The sequence below is a fragment of the Erythrolamprus reginae genome, chromosome 8, assembly GCF_031021105.1.
Source record: "Erythrolamprus reginae isolate rEryReg1 chromosome 8, rEryReg1.hap1, whole genome shotgun sequence".
Classification (NCBI taxonomy): Eukaryota; Metazoa; Chordata; class Lepidosauria; order Squamata; family Dipsadidae; genus Erythrolamprus; species Erythrolamprus reginae.
This window is the reverse complement of record NC_091957.1, coordinates 42347950-42365832: the sequence shown is the minus strand read 5'-3', so window position 1 is coordinate 42365832 and position 17883 is coordinate 42347950. Positions and strand designations below refer to the sequence as shown.

The window sequence follows — 17883 nt, the reverse complement described above, 5'->3', positions numbered from 1 at the left end:
TTGGTAAGCTTCAAAATGAACACCCAGAATTCCCCAGCCATCATAGCAATCCACACATCTTGAGAAACACTGCCCGGAGTAATCACGGAGGTCTTTAGCACATCTCCTTTCCTTCCAATGACCATCAGCTGCAGTGCAGTTGGCTAAGCAAATGCAAACAGAAATGGCATTTGAAACAACAGGTGCTGACCCTAGAAAAACCCAACATGCAGTTCAGATCTGCAGATCTTTCCTGGGCTCTCCATCACAACCTTCCTTCTCTATTAGATTGGCCTCACCGTGCATTGCCTTATCTTGCTTCCTACTTTTTACATTCATTTTTTTTTAAAAAAAAATGTATGTAGTGCTGACTGTTCGTATGGACGAAGTCACAAAGGCCGTGTCGCGCACAACGTGACGACCAACGAGCATAGAACAGCTTCTTGAGAACCTCACATAGGTCATTTTATTGCTGCTAATTGTGCTATACAAACTTCTTTTTGCTGTGAAAACTGAGAAGAGAGAGAGAGGAGCGGCTTCCTGAGCTTCCCAGTGTTTGGAGGTAAGGGGATATCAGAGTCCTCCTGACCCCTTTCCCGAAAGCAAAAGAAGAGCAGTATTAAGAGGGAAAAAACCCCCGAAGCCATAATTATCCCATGTCAGATCAACTTGCATAATTTATGTGGGCCAAAAGAATACAGCCTTTCTTTGGCATCGGATTTTGATGCAGAACGGTGCCCAATCCCCACCACCTTTTACCTTTACTCAAGAGGAAACACATAATAGCTCATAGTTGAGTACATTCACTTTCAGCGGAAGTGGGGGGAGGAAACCTCTTAAATTTCTCCCCTGCAAGATGTGAACTTGCAAAAACCCTTTCCTCTGCAGGCTAAAAGAAGTTGTAATCCTGCTTCTCCTGTGCTTTTACGTTCTTAAAGAGAGCAACTAGAAAGCAGAAGTGGGATTCATAAAAAGCTCCCTACCGGTTTGCCCAGTGAGCACACGCTTGCTTCGGTCACACATGTGCCTTACGCGTCATGCGCATGGCCTTGTGCGCATGTGCTTTGCTCACGCGCACAGGTTAGAGGCATGCATGTGGCTTGAAAAAAAGTGGCTAAATAGGACATAGCACTGGGATGGGTGGGATGGGCCACCCATAGGTTGCTACTAGCGGCTCGCCCGAACCGATCCGAACCGTCTGAATGCCACTAGTGTTCCCTCGATTTTCGCGGGGGATGCGTTCCAAGACCGCCCGCGAAAGTCTAATTTCCGCGAAGTAGAGATGCGGAAGTAAATACACTATTTTTGGCTATGAACAGTGTCACAAGCCTTCCCTTAACACTTTAAACCCCTAAATTACAATTTTTCATTCCCTTAGCAGCCATTTAGATTATTACTCACCATGTTTATTTATTAAAGTTTATTAAAAAATATATATATTAAAGGCGGACGAAAGTTTGGCGATGACATATGACGTCATCGGGCAGGAAAAACCATGGTATAGAGGAAAAAACTGCAAAGTATTTTTTAATTAATATTTTTGAAAAACCGTGGTATAGGCTTTTCGCGAAGTTCGAACCCGTGAAAATCGAGGGAACACTGTACTGCTAGAGAGCAGAGATAAAACACAAAGGAAGGAAGAGGGCAGGGAGGTGGTAGCAGCCAGCGTAAAGAAGCTATGAGCTGGAATTTAAGTATATCATACAAAGGGACTTTAGAAGAGGGAGGACAATTTTCTTACACAGCTGTTTCCTTGCCAACATTTCCACTGAGTGTAAGCTTTCCAGGTTTGTGCTATGGGGCAACAATGGGGCATTTCTCATCTAACATTTTTGTGAATGCAGCACTGAGAAGTCCTTCAAGGCCACACCCCACACGTCTCAGCCCACCTACATGGTCATAAGAAGTCAATCAATCAATGTGGATTTGACAAGCACCTAATCAATCAGTTAAATACTATCCCAAAGAACAAAGCATACAGATAGGTAAGTAACATTTTCATTATCCTATTTAAGACACAACATACATAACTTTATTTAAAAAAAATATGTTTAAGATTAAAAACTTTAATTTTCAGTTTCCAGCAGTAGTTGAAAAAGAGGACAATGGTCAAATTATGCATGGACTCTTTAAGAGGTTATTCTGAGGATGTTGATGCACACAGCAAAGATGGAGAACTCCAATAATATTTCTCACTGAGTTTAGGTCTACACGGCCTACTAACTGCCTAACAAAATCGTTCAAAATAATTTTTAAGCCTGGCTGCATAATTGTGTTGTACATTTGCTAAATCCTATTCGGAGCTAATCCATAAATTAGTGTTTGCTTCCTAGCTAGCTGGTTTGTTTGTTTAAAAAAAACCAGTTATCTTAGTAAGTATATGGACTAAGTAACTGCTCCACATTAAAAGTCCAGAAATATATTTCCCCTTTGAGGGAATTCTCATCAACATTTCTCACACCAATTATGAAGCTTTCTTCTTTTTCTCTTGAATAACAATTTCTGCATTTTCATCTTTGTTTTAATTTGAGGTGCGTGGACCAGTCACTTGTAAGTAAGCTGCAAGCATCTTGCAGATCTTCAGACATGGATATACACTAGATCTCCGCAGCTTGACAGGATTACTACTACCAACCTCTACAGTGTACTAAAGGGGGAGGCTGTGCAGCTGGAAATTGTATTTTCTTAATTGTGCACTTAAAAGAGTCAAGTGTTTTTCCTTGCTTGTTTGGAATTTCCACCTGCTGACATACACAAAATAATTTATTAGAGCTAAGATAAATAGATTTGCTTTTTTTCAGTAATGAAAATATTCCAGAATATTTCATCATCCCAAAATGAAGAGAAGATATTTGCTGCTATATACAGAAAAGAAAAAAAAAGACCAACACTTCTTTGTTTGATCCCTGGTTAGAATGATCATCATTTGAATGAATGAAGGCCCAAATTATCCCCACTCATCTCCTGAAACCTACAATTTCCAGTGATCAGTCCATCTACCTGAGAAGGAGAAAAGAACGAGAAAAGGCAAAATATCACACTGTAGGACTGTCGGATTAACATTAGGAAGTTATCACAGAATTCACTACTATTCTTCCATTCTCGCTCCCCTTGTTAGGTCAAGGGTTTATTATTAAGTTCATGTAATTATAAAGGTACCATCATCAAGAGAGAGCTGCCGGAAGCAGCTTTCAAGTAGCTTTCACATATGTCAACAACAACAAAAAAACACCCTCTGAATTTTGCCGAAACTATCAAAATGCCCTCAATATACAATTGGCTCGCTGACCTTCCCACCCTACATCTTCCTTCATATTTAAGGATTTTGGTTAACCCAATGTAATCGGTTCAAAACATACACGTTAGACAAACTATACTGTGTGGTTTTCCTTTGTCAAAAAACCAAAAAAAAAAATTAAAAATCACAAACTGTCCAAGGCATTTTTTTCGGATGAAGATGACAAGCTGAATGAGGTATCGTCAGGTTCTGGAGATGTATGATTGAAATCCATCTCTTCCAATTCTGGAGGTAAATCGTCTAGGAGTGCCTGCGTTACAAACAAAATGAAAAACAATGAAAAGTTGCTCTTTGTTCTGGTGAGTTTGAAGGGTCCTATCACATCAACAATTAACCAGCTGAACAGCCTGCCTCCAGAAATTGTGGATGGCCAATCACTGGAGGCTTTGAAGAGGAGACTGAACTGCCACTTGTCTGGAATGGTATAGGGCTGTGATGGTGAACCTATGGCACGCATGCCACACGAGGCACGCAGATCCCTCTCTGTGGGCATATGAGCTGTCGCCCCAGTTCAGCCCTGGCATGTGTGCTTTAGTTCACTCTCAATGAACCTTACTTCCTTGTTCTGGAGGGAGGAAAAATGTTCCATATAACTTTCAGCATGATGTATCATTTTGTTAGGGAGTCATCTGGTCTTTGGGTCTCTGTCGCGCATGTGGGGGGAAACGCATGTATAGCGTGTATGCAGAGATGCACATGCACAGCACATTCAGGGGTGCATGCATGGATGCATTTGGGGGACAACACACGCATGGATAGGACACATGCAGGGTGTATACATGGTATGCCCACGGGGTGCACCTGCAGGGGGCCATGCACAAGATGTGGGGGCCATGCATGCATTGCATTTAGGGGTTTGGATGTGTACATCGCATGCACGTGCTTTGGGCACATGGTCCGGAAAAGGTTAGCCATCACTAGTATAGTGTCTCCTATTTGAGCTTGACTAGAAGGTATCTAAGGTTAGAAACATAGAAGATTGATGGCAGAAAAAGACCTCGTGGTCCATCTAGTCTGCCCTTATATTATTTTCTGGATTTTATCTTAGGATGGATATATGTTTATCCCAGGCATGTTTGTTCCAGGTTTGTTCCAAGCATCTACTACTCTTTCAGTAGAATAATATTTTCTCACATTGCTTCTTTCCCACAACTAATCTCAGATTGTGCCCCCTTGTTCTTGTGTCCTATTAAAAACACTTCCTTCCTGAACCTTATTTAACCCTTTAACATATTTAAATGTTTCTATCATGTCCCCCCTTTCCCTTCTGTCCTCCAGACTATACAGATTGAGTTCATTAAGTCTTTTCTGATCAGTTTTATGCTTAAGACCTTCCACCATTTTTGTAGCCCATCTTTGAATCCATTCAATTTTATCCATATCTTTTTGTAGGTGAGGTCTCGAGAACTGAACACAGTATTCCAAATGTTGTCTCACCTGCACTCTAGACAGCGGGATCACAATCTCCCTCTTACTGCTTGTTATACCTCTTGGTTCTCCCCATTTCTGTTATTTTGTTCTATTTTCAATCTCGGCATTACCTGTTCATGTCTCAACTGCTCCAAGATCCAAACTAGGCAAAAAAACTAGGTCTAATGTGTGTCCCCACGCAGAGAAAGGACCAGGAAAACAAAATGGGGAGTGACAGAACGATAGGATGATTCTGTTGATGCTAGATACAGAGTTGCATTTCTGAAGTTCTTCATTCAGTGAAATTCATTTCATTCCTTTTATTTCACACATCATGTGTTTTAACATTTTAACAACGTTTTAATGTTTGTCATTTTAATCTTTCAATAGTTTCACCAATTTGGGCTTTTTTTTATGAATTGTAAAATCACCTTGTAGGGGAGATGGATGGCATAAATATTTAACAGATAAAATAAACCCATCCCAATCTCTGTTATCCACATTTTAAAAGCTCTATCCTAAAGAAATATTCAGAGGCAACATTCTTACTGTGTACATATTTACATGTATAGCATTAGTGGCAGAGAATTGTTCTAACTGGGAGAACTCGCTTGTATCTTCATAGCAGAGGCAAAAGATGGTGAAAGGTTGCTTCCTCCTTCTTTAGTCTTACCTGCTGCTGATCTTTATCATCTGTTTTGACAGCAAGTATCAAACTTCTCGTGAAAGTCTGGAGTTCAAAATACTTCTGTTTTTGATGCTCTAGTTCACTCTCTATGAACCTTACTTCCTCGTTCTGGAGGGAGGAAAAATGTTCCATATAATTTGTTCTTCTCAAATAGTGGTTCTTCCCCATCCCCTTTTTGGCTTTTTAAAGAGGAGCAAAATTTGCAAATAGGTGATACAAATATGACAAAAAGCCAGCCTTATCATATCCCCAACTGTTATTGCTTATATGGCATCAAAAGCAAACATTATAGCCTGTAATCTACAAGCTGGTGAAACTGCAACATTCTGCCTATAAAATAAAATAAAATCATTCATCCTACTTTTAAAAATGTTTGCTTCAGCACCATCTGCCTGGAGTCCCTAATTTGTATTCAAGACTTTGCAGCCCTGAGCATTCTACTATGACCAGAAGGTGGCTGAGGAATTCTGGGAGTTAAAGATTGCAAGTCATAAAGGGGTCATGGTTCCCCACCTCTGATTTAAAGGAGAATATATTTTTTTCTGTTTCAACGAAAATGCCGGGCACTTACTTTGTAGTCCAGAAGAGAGCTCATTTGATCCACTTCAGAATTACTTATCATATCGCTTTCTTCATCATCTATTATTTCTATTTTCTTAAAGAAACAAACAAAAAAACCAGTGTATTTCATTTTTGAAAGCAAACATTTTGACATGGTCAGGATTTCATCCTCCACAAAAGCTTTCCAAGATTGGATATTCTGAATTTTGATTTTTTTCCCCCCTCCCCTCAACTCTCCCCAATTCCACAGCACAGCATCCAACCCTTTAGAGATTGGTCCATCAAGCGTTGTGGTTTGAATTTAGTTAAGTTGGTTTCAGGAAGCATTCTCACCACATTATCTGAAGAAACGGTAGCGTGGTCCTCTTCTTTGTGGCCAATGCCTTCATTTGGAAGAACCTCATTGTGTTCTTCTGCAGAAACAAAAAATGATGTAGTTCTAAGCAAAGTGTTGATCTAAAGATTGTTAGAAAATCTCCAGAAAGAAAGAAAAAGTGTGTGTCCATTTCACAGAGAGATATGAAAAGGTCACCTAAGTAAAATCAAATTTATCTATATACTGTATAGTAGCGGTCCCCAAACTACAGCCCATGGGCCGCATGCCGCCCGCTGAGGCCATTTATCCAGCCCATGGATGAGTGATACAACACAGTGTTCCACCTAATTTTCTATGAATAAAATGCGGTATTTTGTTAGTAACTAACATCAATCATCAAAAAAGTTGCAAAAGTTTGTTTTTCTAATTTTATCATCCAGTTACATTCATTTTCTTTTAATTAAATTCTCTCCTTAATGTTCCTTCAAAAAGTACACCAATTATATTTCTAACTTATTAACCATTATGCCAAAGTTATTCCTTCTTTCTTTATACATTTTTATAAGCCAAGAAAACCTACAATCAGATGTTAACAAAAGAAAATAAAAAACAAAACATAAACATATATGAATTTCAGACTTCTTCCCTCCCTCTAAATAGTACATTCCCATTTTGTTTTTTACTTTGAAATAAGGTATGTGCAGTGTGCATAGGGATTTGTTCATAGGTTTTTTTTTATAGTCCGGCCCTCCAACAGTCCGAGGGACAGTGAACTGGCCCCCTGTGTAAAAGGTTTGGGGATCCCTGCTGTATAGAGTTAAGCACAAAATGAAGCAGGACATCCAGATTCAGCCACAATTTTATTTTATATTATATCAACCTTGTGAACATTCATGTTTCTTTCCGTTATGTAGTCAAAATGGACAGTGATTAACGTATACATCTATATGTGTGTGTGTGTGTGTGTGTGTGTGTGTATATACACACACATACATACATTTATGTATGTATGTATTTTATTTTTAAAGTGTGACAATAAAGATCATCTCCTCTTAATATTTCTAGTCTGGCCAACAGATCATCAGTGTTCATCAAAAAAGGATAGAAACTGTGAATGGGTGTCTAGGAATTATTCTGAAGATCTCTAATCCTTCCATTGTTACTGATGTGGAGCTCTACTGTCAAAACCAATAAGTATTGTATTTTTCAGAGTGTAAGACACACTTTTTTCCTCCCCAAAAGAGGCTGAAAATTTGGGTGTGTCTTATATTCCAAATGGAGCTTTTCCAAAGCTTTTCCCCCCAGCCCTAACGAAAGAGGTGCTAATGAGCTTCCCAGCTTGCTACTCCTTCCAAAGTAGTTTTTTTTTCAGCCCTGAGTCTTTGCAGGCTTGTTTTCATTCCCACTCTCTCTTCAAATATTTTTTTCATCCCTAACCAGGGGCTAAAAGCTGAAGCTGAACAGACTAAAGACACTAGCCAGGTGAATACCTGGTAGGTAGATTTCCTCCCCCTAATTTCTTCCCCCCAAACTAAGATGTGTCTTATACAAAAAAAAATACAGTAATCAGTTTTGTATTCCAAGCTTTGGTACTCATGCTAGGGCACATCTTCAGGGAACTTTTGTCTAGCAGAGTGTGAGCTATTTTGCATGTAGCATTTATAGTGCCTGTTCTATGTGGCCTTTTAGATTTTGATTAGGGTATGTTGGTGGCTGGCTTTTTAAGTCATTGGACATTGTTTGCTTGTGCTGACCAGCCCTCGTCTTCTAAGCACTTGATAGGCTGAAAGTAAATCAGCACCACTGTTGACTGAAGATGTCTCTGCATTGATCAGAGTGATCTTCTTGGTGCCTCTCTGATGGTTCCATTGTAGACTCCAGAGTGCGAGACTCAATTGATTTTGAGATAGTTTCTTGATAGAGCTGCAGCATGTTCTACTTCCCAAGTCTTCTTGTTGGAGGAGTTCTTTTGCCTCAAGCGAAAAGAAGATTTACAGATTTGTAGGGATCTACTTGGCTTTTGAGTTACTCCCAGCCAATTTTGTGTTGTCTTTGTAACTGAAATTCTGACAGCACCCAAGTTCTCAGAATTTTTTTTTTACCCTTGCCTTCTCCAAATTGGTTAAACAAAGTGATGAAATGAAGCTTGGCATATCTATCTATCTACCCATTATTGTGCCCTAGAAACAGGCTATTTTTGAAGTACCCAAGGCAAAACCTTGGCAATTTGTTCCAGTCAAACGCACCAGGAGCAATTAGCTGAACTGTGAAGTCGGTAAAACGTGAAGCCCTGTTCATTTTTAACCGACGGAGTTATGGCTGCTTGTACATTTTAAAACACACTTCTAGGATCATAACAGCCTGCCTCTGTCACTTGTTGGGTTGCTAAGAATGGGGTCTAACTCTAAAGGATCATTTCAACCGTACTAAAGGATCGGTGCCAAGCTATGAATTTGTGCCACTCTTCTCCTGGAAAACGAATTATCCCTTTAGAATAAGCCTGAAAAGCAAAATTTTATTCAGACTTGGACTGTCCAAATGAGCAATGAAATATTCAGACAAGGTAAATAAGCGAAATTATGTTGGGCATACATCCTGGCCCAGACTGACTTTTTAACCAGGGTTAGGGTGTATTAGTAAAAAAATTTTGACACAATCCCACATGTGAGGAACATTGTCTTAAAGTTGACCCATGGAAGCCTGTTTCTCTCTTGATCACCAATGCCTTTGAAAGAAATAGCATATTTCTTTCGTTCGGTGGGCCCCAGGGGAAGAGCCTTCTCTGTGACGGCCCCGGCCCTCTGGAATCAACTAACAGCCCCCACACTCCTTGTCTTTCGCAAGTTACTCAAGACCCACCTATATTGCCAGGCATGGGGGAACTAAGACATCTCCCCCAGGCTTTCTTATATTTTATGTTTCGTATGTATGTATTGTATGGTTTTTAACAGTTGGGGTTTTTTATATAATTTTTATTATTAGATTTGTTCCATTGTTATACTGTTTTTATTACTGTTGTGAGCCGCCCCGAGTCTTCGGAGAGGGGCGGCATACAAAGCTAATAAATTATTATTATTATTATTATCATCATCATCATCATTATTATATTGTCAGCTTGAAAGGAATAAAGCAGAATACATAGCTAGTTATAAACAGCTAAACAGGAGAGTTCAGATCACAACACAATATTTAATTCAGGGTGTGATGTCTCCTTTGGATGACGACTCCAAATGCTTCGTCAGATGCTGGCTGGAGGGAAGAGGAGATCATTTCTGGTACACTGGGAATTATTGACCCTGAACTGTCAGCAGAATAGGCTTCGGCTGGAGAGAGCTTGCAGGCCAGTGAGGAAGAGAGGGAGGAGCTACCTGTTGCTTGGTGGGCTGCACCAAGAACTATTTAGCACGGCAGGCAGAGGGGGGCATTGCTGGGAACAAGGTCTGTGGGTTGTTGTTGTGTGCTTGTTCATGTTTTCTTAAGGCTCTGAATTTCTGTAGATTGATTAGAATATTATTAAAGTTGGAAGGAACCTTGTCTAGTCCAATCCCCGGCTCAAGCATCATTTCGGACAAATGGCAATCTAGTCTCCCTTTGAAAGTCTCAAGTGTTGGAGCTCTCATAACCTCCACAGGCAAGCTGTTCCACTGGTTGGTCGCTCTTACCGTCAGAAAGTTCCTCCTTATTTCCAGGTTGAATCTCTCCTTGGTCTGCTTCCATCCATTATTCCTTATCTGGCCTTCTGGTGCCTTGGAAAATAGCTTGACCCCCTCCTCTCTGTGGCAGCCCCTCAAATATTGGAACACTGCTATCACGTCACCCCTGGTCCTTCTCTTCGCCAGACTGGCCAAGCTCAGTTCCTGCAACCGCTCTTCATATGTTTTAATTTCCAGTCCCATTATCATCCTGGTTGCTCTCTTCTGCATTTCAATGTCTTTTTTGTAGTGTGGTGACCAAAATCGGATGCAGTACTCTAGGTGTGGTCTAACTAGGGCTTTATAGAGTGGTATTAGTATGTCTTTAGTCCTAGATTGTATCCCTCTGTTAATGCAACTTAGTTAATGTAACTATGACCTCTGAGCTAACATGGATGTACTTTTAAGTTTGCCTGCGGGCTTTATGTTTGTTTATTGGGCTTACTGTTGGAGCAGCTTCGTAGTTGTGTTATGGACTAAATGGCCATTGCCTGGGGAATTAATCTAGGTTTGCTTGTGGCTGGCTTCAGTTGGGACAGTTCTAAGGCCGTGGGAAGAGAACTGCTGGTGGAAGACTGTTAGTACAGGGTACATGATTGTTAGGGATTGCCATTGTAAACTGCATATTGTAAACTGTACCAAACTTGTACTTAAAGAGTTAATGTGCACTTAAAGGGTTAACTTGTACTTGAAGAGTTAATATTCAAGGTTGTTTCGTCATTTCCTCATTGAAGCTATAAAAGCTCATTATTTTGCTGGGTCATTTCCTTTACTTTACTTTTGCCTGAGACGGGGGAGTTGTGTATAAGCTTCGAGCTTTATCTACATTGTATTTTAGCTTCGGGCTTCTTATCTATATTGTGTTTTGCTTTGTGCTAATCTTGTAATTGCTCAGTGCTTACTAAGACCATTAAAACCCACCATAAACCAGACTAAGGTGTGAGTGGCGTGGGGCAGCACACAGGCAAATGCCTAAGCAACCATCCCAGGCTGAAAAAAATAACTACAAGATCAATTCACTAAAGATTCCTCTACCACTTTGTGTTTTATAAATATGTGCACCGGGTCTTGGTTGCTAGCTGTTATGTCAAATAAACCAGATTTCAAATTGACATGTATATGCTTCTGGCACACTTTATATTTTCCATCTTGATTTGCAGTTCTAATGTTGCTTATTTCTAGTTGGGGAAAGGCAGTCACTCAGCAGCAATAAATATGATTAGCAAGGTGAAGATCCAGGTTTCAATTTTGGCATCTCCAGGAAGGACTGAGTGGCCCATATTATTTAGAAAGAAATGTTGGAAAACTGAAGGGATAAGATAGAAGAAACATCCAGGAAGTCACTGGGTGACTGGCTGGAATATAAATTAAGTATTCCATATAGGTAGTCCTTGATTTACAACCATTTGTTTAGTGATTGATTGATTAGATTTACCACCAGTCCTCACATTTGGGATAGCATCCCTACAGTCACAATTTGGATGTTTGCTGACTACCATGCATTTATGATAGCCGCAGCAACCCGAGGTCACATGTTCACCATCTCCAACCTTCCCAGCTGGCTTTCAATATTTATTTATTAGATTTGTATGCCGCCACTCTCCGTAGACTCGGGGCGGCTCACAACAGCAATAGAACAATTCAATATTTGGATCGGGACTCACTGCTCACAGTCACTCATGCCCTCATCACCTCAAGGCTCGACTACTGTAACGCTCTCTGCATAGGGCTACCTTTGAAAAGTGTTCGGAAACTTCAGATCATGCAGAATGCAGCTGCGAGAGCTATCATGGGCCTTCCTAAATATGCCCATGTCACACCAACACTCCACAGTCTGCATTGGTTGCCAATTGGTTTCCGGTCACAATTCAAAGTGTTGGTTATGACCTATAAAGCCCTTCATGGCATCGGACCAGAAGATCTCCGGGACCGTCTTCTGCCGCATGAATCCCAGCGACCAGTTAGGTCCCACAGAGTGGGGCTTCTCCGGGTCCCGTCGACTAAACAATGTCGTTTGGTGGGACCCAGGGGAAGAGCCTTCTTTGTGGCGACCCCGACCCTCTGGAACCAACTCCCCCCAGATATCAGAGTTGCCCCCACCCTCCTTGCCTTTCGTAAGCTCCTTAAAACCCACTTCTGTCGTCAGGCATGGGGGAATTGAGATATTCCCTTCCCCCTAGGTTTATAAAACTTATGCATGGTATGTCTGTATGTATGATTGGTTTCTTAAATTGGGATTTTTTACATTACTTTTAATATTAGATTTGTTCATATTGTCTTTTTACTGTTGTTAGCTGCCCCGAGTCTGCGGAGAGGGGCGGCATATAAATCTAATAAATAAATAAATAAATTCATAACAAATCTAATAGTTTAAAACTATTTTAAAAAACCCATTATTAATCAGACATACATACAAACATACCATACATAAATTGTATAGGCAGTTCTAATCTCCAGGGGGAGCTGGTTCCAGAGGGTCGGGGCCGCCACAGAGAAGGCTCTTCCCCTGGGACCCGCCAAACGGCATTGTTTAGTCGACGGGACCCAGAGAAGGCCAACTCTGTGGGACCTAATCGGTCACTGGGATTCATGAGTCCCCTAATGAAACATGCTTCACTTAAAAACTGCAGCACTCTGCTTAATAACCATGGCAAAAAAATTGTCATAAAATCAGGCATGACTCGTTTTAACAACTGCCTAGCTCAGCAATGTAAACTGTGGTTCCCAGTTGTGGGGACGAGTCAAGGACGACTTGTATTGTAAATCCTGAAGGCCCCGTGTGGTTACAGAACAAGGCCAATGGCAGCTTGGAATGCCTTGGGATGAACAGGACAATTCACCATGGTCAACTTGCCAAAGCCAATTAGGTGTGGGCAACTCACTGAAAACCATTCAATTATTTAAAATAATTAAAATATTACTTTTAGTTTTTGTCATTCACATTTCATTTTGTCCTTCCTTTGGCTTTCTTTGGCTTTCTTTCTTTCTTTCTCTCTCTCTCTCTCTCTCACTCACTCACTCACTCACTCACTTTCTTACTTACTTATTGGATTTGTATGCCGCCCCTCTCCGGAAACTCGGGGCAGCTAACAGCAATAATAAGACAGCATATAATAATAATCCAATACTAAAAACAATTAAAAACCCATTATTATAAAAACCAAACATACATACAGACATACCATGCATAAAATTGTAAAGGCCTAGGGGGAAAGTATATCTCAATTCCCCCATGCCTGGCGGCAGAGGTGGGTTTTAAGTAGCTTACGAAAGGCAAGGAGGGTGGGGGCAATTCTAATCTCTGGGGGGAGTTGGTTCCAGAGGGCCAGGGCCGCCACAGAGAAGGCTCTTCCCCTGGGTCTTTAACAATTATATTCCACCATTTCTTCACTCTTAGTGTAACACTTGCCCCACAGTGAATTGTCCTATGGCGAATTGGCCATGGCGAGTTGTTTCATGCTGAGCTGGCCACAGCCAAGTTGTTGTAGACCCACCTTGGGAGCTTCCTTCCGATAAGCAGATGGACACTTCATCATTCCTGTCATTATCATCTCCCATATCAGTCAGGGGGTCATCGCCTGGAATGGGTACCGATTTATCACTGGAATCAGACTGATTTGAAAAAACGGCAGGGCCGCCTCGCGGAGGAGGCACTTCAATGCCCATCAAACGATACTTCCGTCTCCTATTTCCGATCCAAGTCTTGGGTGAGGAAACAGATAGGGGAAGGGGGGGGGGGATTAAGACATTATCACTGATCCCAAAACTGAAATATTAGGGAAGCCACAATTACAAATACAATCATTCCAGAAGGAACACACTTGCAATTATTGGAGTTTCTTTGGAGATACATTTACAAATTCCACACAAGAGTTAGAATCCAAGAGGAACTTAATGGCATTTCAACATATGTCCTCGTTTCTTCTCTTCTAATTTTATCACCTCAAATCCAATTAGCTTTGGATGAAAAGCTGTTTACGTATTGATTTATCAATGAACGAACGTCTAAAACGTACCGTACTGAGGTTTTAGAATTAGAGGCATCTTAATGGCAATTACCAGATTTGGCTAAGAAAAGGAGAAGAAATACAGAGAAAATGCATTTAGAAAGAATCAGATGGCGAGAGCTGCCCTAATTGTATCTGATTACTAAATTGAAAGACTTAAAAGCACAGGTAAGATGATGTGCATGATTATTTATTCCAAAAACTGGTCTTGAGGCAATATAGAGAAGGGGAAACAGAAAGATATAGGACATGTGAGGTCCTTGGTACTCTTCAAGTTTGCTTGGTTTCTTGCAGATGTTTAATTATCCTATTGAAGTAACATCATCAGTGCTACATGTCTATGGAGATTCTTAGTTATCTAGGTCAGTGTTTCCCAACCTTGGCAATTTGAAGATATCTGGACTTCAACTCCCAGAATTCCCCAGCCAGCATTCGCTGGCTGGGGAATTCTGGGAGTTGAAGTCCAAATATCTTCAAGTTGCCAAGGTTGGGAAACACTGATCTAGGTCATGGTTGTCACAAAAGTGCTTTTTTTTTTTAGAGGCAACTAGATTTTCTGGTTTTTCTCTGAAGACTTTTCACTTCTCATCCAAGAAGCTTCTTCAGCTCTGACTGGATGGTGGAGAATGGAAGAACGTCTGCAAGGAGTATCAATCCTGAGAAGTGAAATGTTTGTCAAGCTGGTGCAGACGTTGGTGATAAATTAACAGCTTGCCACACTATCTATAGAAGGCCTGATGTTTATGGGAACTTGGGAGGGGTGATTTTCATGAGGGAGCAGATGAAGCCACAAAGCATTTTTTCAAATGGTTCAAGGACATCCTGTGCCCACCCACCTGGGCGGAAGCGGAGGAAGGACTTGCCACACTGGCACAATCTGAGTAGGCAACATGACAAGTTTGTGGGTTGGGGACAAGAGATGTGAATTTTTAACTGGGTGGGAAAATCAGATTCAGGTTTCCCAATGGAGGTGCCAGGATGGCTCCGACAATAAATTGGACTGATTTAGTTTGCATGTTATCTGGAACCTTGACAACGTCTTCAAGGAAAAACAAGAAGCCCAGTTGCCCCTTTGAAAAAATGCAACTTTGGGACACTCATCAATGATAATAAGTGGTAAAGTTGTGAAGTGGTATATAAGTGTAAATGCTATTGCTATCAGAACTACATATATGCAAAGCATAGCTCTTATCTTGGGGGGGGGGGGGCAGGGGGTTTGAGATCAAAGCAAAAGTCAGCTTCCTTCTACAATACAAAGAACTGATAATAAGGAGGGCTATTACAGTTATAGGACACTCAGAATATTCGAGAAATGTTTGGGAGTGGGTTTTATACCATTTAATGACTGCTTCAAAAAAAAGGTTGTCAACTCGAGAGCAATCACATGATGACCTTCTCAATGATTAGGACAACTTATGGCCATAATTCTGGGCTCAATTATAATTGCAAATTGAGGACTAGCTGTATTTTCCCAAATTCCCAGCCTTTCTTCACTTCATCGTTGGGCACAACGTATATCAGGCCCCCCAAAATAAAATAAAATCAGGACCATTCATGTAGGTTGAAGCAGAAATGATTTATTGAAGCTTATGGCACAAGAATCTGGTCAAGTAACGATCAGCATTAAATTGGGATCGGATAAGTTAAGTCAAGGTGGACTGGGCTTGGCTTGTTTGTGGCAACCGAGGGATTCTAAGCTGATGACACATTTTACTCCACCTCCCAGCTCTGACTGCTCTTCTGCTACACATAAAAGTCCCAAGGTATCCATGCAGTTTGGGAAGAAGAACCAGAACTGTGGTGGCGCAGTGGTTAGAATGAAGTACTGCAGGCTACTTCGGCTGCCTGCTGGCTGCCTGCAATTTGACAGATGGAATCTCACGAGGCTCAAGGTTGATTCAGCTTTCCTTCCTTCTGATATCAGTAAAATGAGGATACAGATTGTTGGGGGCAAGAGACTGATTCTGTAAAACCACTTAAGAGAGGGCTGTAAAGCTTTGTGAAGCAGTATATAAGTGCTATTGCTATCAGAACTACATACATGCAAAGCATAGCTCTTATCTTGGGGGGCAGGGGGTTTGAGATCAAAGCAAAAGTCAGCTTCCTTCTACAATACAAAGAACTGAAATACAACTGTTACTCCTTTCCATCTTTGTTTTTTTTTTTTAAACTGACATAAATCTCAGTACAACTGAAGTATCAAACATCTAACATATAGTAGATATCAATAAATGTCTCACCTAAGGCATATCTGTAAATAGACAAGAAACAGAGCTTTTCCTAATGTAGCCATTCAATAACATGTGTAATCTATTTCGACCTCACTCTTGCAATTCAGAAAGAAAAAGAGAAAACTTTCATTGAGGTTATTTTGGTTTCTACAAATGTAAGTTTCTTACCCTTACTATTTCACAGTCAACGTTTAATTCTGCAGCAACGGCTTCGATTTTCTCTCTGCAAACTGATCCAAGGCTGGTCATGCCTTTATCCCAGTATTTCTTAAGGGTGGCTAAATCCCGATCACTGAATTGCGTACGGTCCTGTAACTGTAAAACAAGCACATATCCGTTTTCCCCCTCTCAATGAAGAGTGCAAAAAACAGACATGGGGGAGACAGTGAAAATGTCTTCTCAACTGGAATGCGACAATTTGCTGCAAGCCAATTCGCCACAGCCAGCTCACCATGGTCAATTCACTGTAGCCAACTCGTGGGAAAACTTGCCAAGTTTTTCTTTGGGTGGGTGGGTGTCATTCACATTTAATTTTGTGCCTCCCCCCTTTAGCATCCTTTCTTTAACAAATATTTATTCAATATTAATGTAACTCTTGTCTCACAGTGAATTGTCCCATGGCAAGTTGGCCATAATAAGTTGTACCACGATGAGTTGGTCATGGCAAGTCAACCACGGTGAGTTGGCTATGGCAAGCTGTTGTAGACCCCTTCTCAACATCAAGTCCTACTTTTAATTATACCGTCTAGTCAAAATCCTGGATTTATTTATAACATCGGTTAAAGCACATTACTCTAAAAAATAGGTGTAAAATTGAGGATGCTTGTTACAAATTAGCACAAGCGTAGTCACTTGTACCAAATTAAAAGGCTGTCTTTAGATGCAGAATTTTGCAAGCTACTTTTCCCTTGAAGAACAGAACGTGTTGTCATTTGGAAAATGTACAAGGACATGAGTGTGCACACACAAGTATTTATTTATTTATTTATTGGATTTGTATGCAAAGGTTACTAAATGCAGCTTATTAAAAGGCCAGAAAAAGAACATAGCAATGTTCCAGAAAGTTGCCACGGTCAAATTAAATCTTTTTAAACTACAGTCAGTGATCAATAAGGTAAAAAACCAGAAACAATAATTGAATACAGTATATATATAGAGAGAGAGGTAACCCTCAACTTACAAGAGTTTGGTTAGTAGCTATAAGGTCAACTATTAGAGACGCAAGTCAAGAACTACCTGTACCTCAGGATCAGTCCCTGAACCTGATAGACAATAAATGATTGTGTGTGTGTGTGTGTATTGCAATTCACAACCAATGAATTCCATGTTGTTCAACAGCTTATCAAAAGACTCAGGCAATAATCATGTCAATGCCTACATAACTAATTCAGTACAATGGTAGCTCTACTTACGAACTTAATTTGTTTTGTGACCAGGTTCTTAAATAGAAAAGTTTGTAAGAAGAAGGAATTTTTCCCATCGGAATCAATGTAAAGCAAATAATGTGTGCGATTGGGAAACCACAGGGAGGGAGAGGGCCCTGTTTCCTCCCAGGAGATTCCTAGAGAGGCCCCCACAGAGGCTTCTCCCTGCATTTTCTGGTTACAGTTTTGGAGGGTCGGGTTTGGAAGTGGAAAATGGTTCTTGAGAAGTGGCAAAAAAATCTTGAACACCCGGTTCTTATCTAGAAATGTTCATAAG

General features: G+C 40.7%; 1 protein-coding gene across 16 annotated transcripts in view; it reads right to left on the bottom strand.

Moving 5' to 3' along the window:
• Positions 1 to 1963: 1963 nt before the first annotated feature.
• Positions 1964 to 17883, bottom strand: part of HDX (highly divergent homeobox) — a 51631-nt gene continuing 35711 nt past the window's right edge. For 9 of the 16 annotated variants that reach the window (XM_070759772.1, XM_070759761.1, XM_070759769.1 and 6 more), the window contains 6 exons: positions 16351 to 16527; positions 13439 to 13646; positions 6270 to 6349; positions 5947 to 6030; positions 5361 to 5483; positions 1964 to 3527 (listed from right to left, as the gene is read on the bottom strand). In XM_070759772.1, coding sequence (XP_070615873.1) covers positions 3402 to 3527; positions 5361 to 5483; positions 5947 to 6030; positions 6270 to 6349; positions 13439 to 13646; positions 16351 to 16527 — 798 coding nt within the window. In that variant the 3' untranslated portion in view covers positions 1964 to 3401. The remainder of the gene's footprint in view (positions 3528 to 5360; positions 5484 to 5946; positions 6031 to 6269; positions 6350 to 13438; positions 13647 to 16350; positions 16528 to 17883) is intronic. The other 7 variants (XM_070759760.1, XM_070759767.1, XM_070759764.1 and 4 more) reach the window with 1 other exon arrangement.